The sequence below is a fragment of the Anguilla rostrata genome, chromosome 18 (assembly GCF_018555375.3).
Source record: "Anguilla rostrata isolate EN2019 chromosome 18, ASM1855537v3, whole genome shotgun sequence".
Classification (NCBI taxonomy): domain Eukaryota; kingdom Metazoa; phylum Chordata; class Actinopteri; order Anguilliformes; family Anguillidae; genus Anguilla; species Anguilla rostrata.
In genome coordinates, this window is record NC_057950.1 from 28927657 (window position 1) to 28934821 (window position 7165).

General features: G+C 49.1%; 1 protein-coding gene across 1 annotated transcript in view; it reads right to left on the bottom strand.

Annotated features, from left to right (window-relative positions):
- Positions 1-1468: 1468 nt before the first annotated feature.
- The window catches only part of pcgf6 (polycomb group ring finger 6), a 27034-nt gene continuing 21337 nt past the window's right edge, over positions 1469-7165 (bottom strand). Inside the window, exon 10 of the mRNA XM_064317092.1 lies at positions 1469-2309. Coding sequence (XP_064173162.1) covers positions 2250-2309 — 60 coding nt within the window. The 3' untranslated portion in view covers positions 1469-2249. The remainder of the gene's footprint in view (positions 2310-7165) is intronic.

The following is a 7165-nucleotide window of genomic DNA, read 5'->3' on the forward strand; positions in this document are numbered from 1 at the left end:
AGAAAGGGCCTGCTGAAATATTCATACCGTCCCCATCTCGGTACGTCTTCCAGTGCACAGCATTCCTATAAAAGGAAAGGGCATCCCAGACTAAGGTCACCGGCTGTGACTCAGTACTTTTGGGGGCTGACTACAGAAAGTTGGTCTTCCCACTCCGGTTTTTCACTGCTATTAGCGTGAAGCAGCAAGCCGGCTAACCAGACAACTTCCGAGCACATGGCGAGCAGGCTGACGGTACAAGCCTGGCTAATTAAAAAACAAAAACACCCAAAGACCCAAAGGTCCCCAATGTTTCATCTCCAATTGTAAAAATTTGACATCTACACAGTCCCATCTTGAAAGGTCAAGTGTACAACCAGTGAATGGGTTTTACTGTGTCATGGAAAAGAACGGAAGTTTGGCTTGTCGCAGGCATTTTTCTTAAATGTACACGTATCAATCTTTCACAAACAGCTATTCTCTCAGTGTTGGTCAACTACTTGATAAGATTTTCCACTGCTTAGAATAAATAGGCAGGCCAGAAATTGAATCACATTAGTTTGCTGTGCTTTATGAGCGAATGCACCATCAGCTGTAAAGCTAGCTAAATACCCGAGATACAGTAACAGAACAGCAGACAAGACCAGCTCAAATCCAGTCCATACACAAAAGGCCTTCTTTAAACCTGATGAAATTACCGAGCCTAAAATAGCAGGTGGTTCACCCGCGCCAGGTACAGCTGTGGTGTGTGGATGGGCCCTGCAGGTACGGTAAGGAATCCAGACTGTGCCAGGCCGGATTGAAGCTGGCAGCCCCGCAGGGGGAGCATGTAATTATCCGCAGCGTCACCCGCGTTAACAATGGGGGGAAAAAAAACATAAAAAATAAGCAAGAAGTCCACTTATAAATTCCGCAAAAGAAACATCAAATGGCAAATATTTTCGCAAAAAAATGAAAAAAATAAATCAAGGCAAAGGAAAGACATCCTCTGCTTTCACTCAGTTTGAATAAAGCAAAAACAAAAACAAAAGGAGGGCAGACTGTCTGCCCTCCTTTTGCCAAAATAAATAAATAAATAAATAAACGCAGGAAACATGGCGGAAAATTCCCTGTGGTGGCCCGTTGCCTTGGAAACCACCGTCAGCCACACACAGCCCCAGAAGGCCTGTAGGCGGTGTCGAGGAGGGGCGGGGGGGGGGTGGTAACTCAGGCCAACCCTGGGATCCAGACAGAGGTGCTGAACGCTCCCATCCATCAGTCTGACCGCTGCATCTGCCCAAACTAACCCCAGGGTTCGAGAGGCGGACACATACCCACAGAGCCCAGCTTGTCATAAAGAATCATTTAAACATCACAGTCAACCGTCCTGATTATCACACGCCACTCAGGAAAACAAGCGGCAGTATTCTGACATTTTCAGAGCACGAAATGTTCAAAGACCCCAGAGCATGTAACCACGCACAGAGAAGGACCCACAAAACCAGAGGTGTTCAATAGCAGCAAAACAATCAGAATCTGCATGTTTTATTGGTACGAGCAATTAACATTCCCTGAATTTATCATCTTTCTCAATGAAAACTGCAGTCATAAGGAACCCTGTTACAATTTCATCAACAAGAATAGCCTTGACTTACAACCTGTGCATTAAAATCATACAAACTGAAAGATCATGAAATTAATGGAAAATATAAATGGTGAAACACAGTTAAGAAAACAAACAGACAAATAAATATCACAAATTATTTCTTGCTATGAAAACATAACCAACATCCCTCCATTTTCTATTAACTCCCAAGCACTTACGACAAGAACACAATTAAAACATATGAAAAATTAATGGAATATCTTCATTAGGAAATTAGCATTTTAGAATGATGAATGATTTAGCTAAAATTATTTTAATGAGCGTCAAGTCAAAACCAGGAAAAACTATAATAAACACGACAAGAGGATGTAAAGATTTCTTGGATCACCAAAGATTTTTTGGATCATTCTGGAAAAACAACCAATCACTCAGTGAGTTGAAGATGTGAAGGAAAGGAGCACTCTGTGTGTAGCAAGGGAAAAAGTCTAGAGGGGATCTGATGGAAAAGGCCAGAGGGGATCTGATGGGGGGGGATGTGATGGAAAAAGGTCAGAGGGGATCTGATGGAAAGTCTGCTCTGCTCTTCAGCAGCTGGCTGCAGACAATGTCATCCTCCTCTTCAGCACCAGGAGCTGTCCGGACCGCAGTACCGCCATCGCCGTGGCCACCGCACCCGCACGGCCCGTCAGAACCGCTGCCGAACCGGAGGCAGGACGAGGCCAAAGTGCAGCACCAGCAGGCCGTCCTGCACAGAGGACAAAAAGGGAGGATTCAGAGGAGTCCTCAAACGCATTTATTCATTTATTTTAGTTCCAGAGGAAACAGAAATTATACATTTACATACGTAATTTATTTGGGCACCTACCAGTTAATCTCATGCACCTGAGTAACACCACAAGTGTGTGTGTGTGTGTGTGTGCATATATGTGTGTGAGTGTGTGTGTGTGTGTGTGCGTGCATGTGTGAGTGTGTGCACGTGCGTGTGTGTGTGCGTGCGAGCGTGTGCATGCGTGTGTGTGTGAGTGTGAGTGTGTGCGTGCATGCAGGAAGTTCAAGATGGTGGAGCGAGAGAAAGAAAGCCATCCTCCAGATGGTGCTATAAATAGAGCAGACAGACAGACAGCAGACTAACCCCTCCCCCTTCCAGACGCACACAAAGACACACTCAGACAACCCACAGCTTCCACTGTAACCGTGGAAACCAGAGCGCCGAGACAACCAAACCCTCTGTGAAAGCAATGAAGGTGACCCGTGGAAACGCCACGTCTGAAAATAACATTCACACACACAGCAGTGTCAGTCCTTCCACAGCCAGAATACCTCAGCACAAACAGGGGATCCCTACTGCAGCTAAAACCACAGCCTCCATCAGCACAAACAGGGGATCCCTACTGCAGCTAAAGCCACAGCCAGATCAGCACAAACAGGGGATCCCTACTGCAGCTAAAACCACAGCCAGATCAGCACAAACAGGGAATCCCTACTGCAGCTAAAGCCACAGCCAGATCAGCACAAACAGGGGATCCCTACTGCAGCTAAAACCACAGCCTCCATCAGCACAAACAGGGGATCCCTACTGCAGCTAAAATCACAGCCTCCATCAGCACAAACAGGGGATCCCTACTGCAGCTAAAGCCACAGCCAGATCAGCACAAACAGGGGATCCCTACTGCAGCTAAAGCCACAGCCAGATCAGCACAAACAGGGGATCCCTACTGCAGCTAAAGCCACAGCCAGATCAGCACAAACAGGGGATCCCTACTGCAGCTAAAATCACAGCCTCCATCAGCACAAACAGGGGATCCCTACTGCAGCTAAAGCCACAGCCTCAATCAGCACAAACAGGGGATCCCTACTGCAGCTAAAGCCACAGCCAGATCAGCACAAACAGGGGATCCCTACTGCAGCTAAAATCACAGCCTCCATCAGCACAAACAGGGGATCCCTACTGCAGCTAAAACCACAGCCTCCATCAGCACAAACAGGGGATCCCTACTGCAGCTAAAACCACAGCCAGATCAGCACAAACAGGGGATCCCTACTGCAGCTAAAGCCACAGCCTCTATCAGCACAAACAGGGGATCCCTACTGCAGCTAAACGGGCTAAAGCCACTAAGCATCTGAATTATCCGTCTGGTCCCTGAAACACTCACATTAACAGAAGACCCTACACCAGGGATGCTCAAATGGGACCCTTGGGGGCCAGCAGAACAGCTGATTGCCATTCTTCTCCTCTGATCAGGGACAGGGGAGTGGCATTAATTAACCAATCAGGCACAGATAAAAGCAGGAGTACAGGCCTTGAGGTGCACACCTTTAGTGTCCCTGTCCTTCAGGTTTTCATTCCAACCCTGACAAAGCACACCTCATTCAACATCTAGAGATCTACTGTCCTTTAGGTTTTCATTCCAACCCTAACAAAGCACACCTCATTCAAAAGCTAGAGATCTACTGTCCTGTAGGTTTTCACTCCAACCCTAACAAAGCACACCTCATTCAACAGCTAGAGATCTACTGTCCTTTAGGCTTTCATTCCAACCCTAACAAAGCACATCTCATTCAACAGCTAGAGATCTACTGTCCTTCAGGTTTTCATTCCAACCCTAACAAAGCACACCTCATTCAACAGCTAGAGATCTACTGTCCTTTAGGTTTTCATTCCAACCCTAACAAAGCACACCTCATTCAACAGCTAGAGATATACTGTCCTTTAGGCTTTCATTCCAACCCTAACAAAGCACATCTCATTCAACAGCTAGAGATCTACTGTCCTTCAGGTTTTCATTCCAACCCTAACAAAGCACACCTCATTCAACAGCTAGAGATCTACTGTCCTTCAGGTTTTCATTCCAACCCTAACAAAGCACACCTCATTCAACAGCTAGAGATCTACTGTCCTTTAGGTTTTCATTCCAACCCTAACAAAGCACACCTCATTCAACAGCTAGAGCAGGGCTGCCCAACCCTGTTCCTGGTAGATCTCCAGGAGCAGGGTTGGGCAGCCCTGCTCTCTTCCAACAGATCGGATGCTCAAAACAATGCAGCTGAAGATGATGAGCACACTCAAAGTGCGCATCATTCATCCCTGAGGCCATCCCAGACCATAATCTGTGCATCTGCACATTTTGTGTAAAGCAGATTCATACAGTGCATTAAATAACAGACATGCATCCTGAAGCGCTTCTGACCTTCAAAGGTGAAAAACTTTAAAACAACAAAGCTTTTGCACAGAAACGTCTCTTTTGGGCGAGGACGAGTGAGCTAGGAGACTCAGGCGGAGTTTGTGGCAGATTTTTCAGAGCTGCCCCCCCCCCCCCGGCAGCATTATTGTCCCAAACTCCCAGAGAAAGCGCTAACAAGCTCCTGCACTCTGACGGGAGGTAGCCCGTTACGCGCAAGGGCCCCAGCGCTGGGGGGGGGGGGGGGGCACGGTGGAGCACTCCTGGGTCGGGACGGAGACGCGCTCGAAAGAGAGCGGTCCTCCCAGCAGCCTGTCAGCCACAGCCTGCAGCTCTGTGAGAGAAAGCTCAAGCGAGCAGTTTGAGAGAGGCTCTGAATGTCCCACCAGAGCAATACAGCCCCCCCCCTCACAAAAAACCCCCTCCATCCAGGAGAGAAACGCCAAAACCGCCCGTGTGCTGGAGAGAGGGGCGCGTGCGCTCACGTGAGCTTTCTCCAGGCGCCGTTTCCCAGAGTGCACCTCAGCGATTACAGCCACTGTTTCCAAGCAAGACTCCCTCTCACGCATACTAACCGCCGGTGAACACGTTAACACCGCGGCTGAGGCCCTGGGAAAAAGAAATAAATAAATAAAACTCCGGCTGCTCCATCGTCTGGGAGGAGCTTAACGATCGTTTGGGCGAAGCTGTTGCCGGGACACGAGCTGGCCCGGTTCCTAAAGGCCTGCCCCCCCCTCCCCTCCCCGCCCCCAACCCCCCCACCCCCGGCGTGTGCACAGGACAGTAATTCCAGTGCTGAACACGGTAATTATCAGCACAAAGGAACCAGGAAGTGCATCACCATCATATGTCACAAAACCCCGCAGGGCTGAGCTGCTCACGAACCACTGTGTTTCCAGCCAACGCAGCTTTTAGGTTCTGTAATGTGGCCTGAGTACAGCTTGCTCAACGTGCCCCCAAACCCACGTTAAAACCACGCGAAGGACACCGGATTTAGGGGGAGAGTGCAGAGACACTGCTCCACAAGGCTTTGGGGTCTTATGGAAGAGCGGCCCGTCCAGAACAGGGCAGAGTGATTGACAGACTAAAGGCCTTTGCGTGCTTCATCCAGACTGGTTCACACGCCCCGTAGCCCGACCACGTCAGACAGTGCCGCGGTTCATACCTTTCTCAAAGCTGCTAAACTCAAAGCGCCAAGCTGTCCGTCGTTAAGAGGGGTGGGGTTTCATCCAAGAATTCAGCAACCTCTGTGTCGACAATTGCAATGTAAAGAGACGTACGAGTGCACCTATCGATGAACGCACTCAGACTCTTCTCCTTGTTCATCTTCGCGAATTTGCAGCAGAACAGCGGTTCGGCTGAAGCAGGCCGAACCCCGAACGCAGCGCTGCCTGCAGGGACATTAACACTGAGCAGGAAAAGACCAGAGAGAAAAATGAACTGAGCAAGGACACAGAGAAGAACACAAGCGCAGCGGGATGCTGAACAAATATGACAGGGCTGTTTTTGGAAAGAGACGCACTGTAAATGCAGCTAGACCCCCCCCCCCCCTCCCCTCCCCTCCCCTCCGCCACCGCCAATACCCATCGCCCCCCCCCCCCCCCGGGAGGGACTGGAATGGTCAGTGGACGTCCAAGGACGACATAGCTCAGGAGGTAAGACCGAATGTCTGGCAGTCGGAGGGTTGCCGGTTCAAACCCCGCCCTGGGCATGTCGAAGTGTCCTTGAGCAAGACACCTAACCCCTAACTGCTCTGGCGAATGAGAGGCATCAATTGTAAAGCGCTTTGGATAAAAGCGCTATATAAATGCAGTCCATTTACCATTTACAGTTCGATCTACTCATGAACGCGGAAAACCTTCCTTTGAATTTCCATCCAGAACTTATGTTTCAGACAGCACATTTCAGAAGGGAAACTTATCGTGGTTACTCTGTGTTACTTCTTACAGATATATATTTACATATGATAATGATATGTTCATTAAAATTAAAATGCTAAAGCAGCTAAGACTAATGGCTCACAAATAAATACTGAACAGACTCAAACAACCATAGAGCAACACCACCTTGTCAGCTCTACTGACATCATGAAAAGCTCAATGCTGCAGAGGACACTGGGATACAAAAACTCCACAAATACCCCAGCCTGCTTTTAAACAGCAGAAGGTTACATTATTTTTTCCAGGGAGAGTTCTGGCCGACTCTGAAGGGACACTCAAGGACTCACGCTTCACGCGCGCTCAACGGACACACCGTCGCCGGGACAACAGCCCGCCGCGCACAAATCAATACGGAAATAATGAAATAGAGCGGCAGCCGCTGCCGCTATCACGCTACTGAGCAAACACTTACAGCGCCCGCACCACCGAGGGGGTGGGTATGCCTACACTCAGGCTGCCAGGGACGTGCTGCCAGGGTCGGG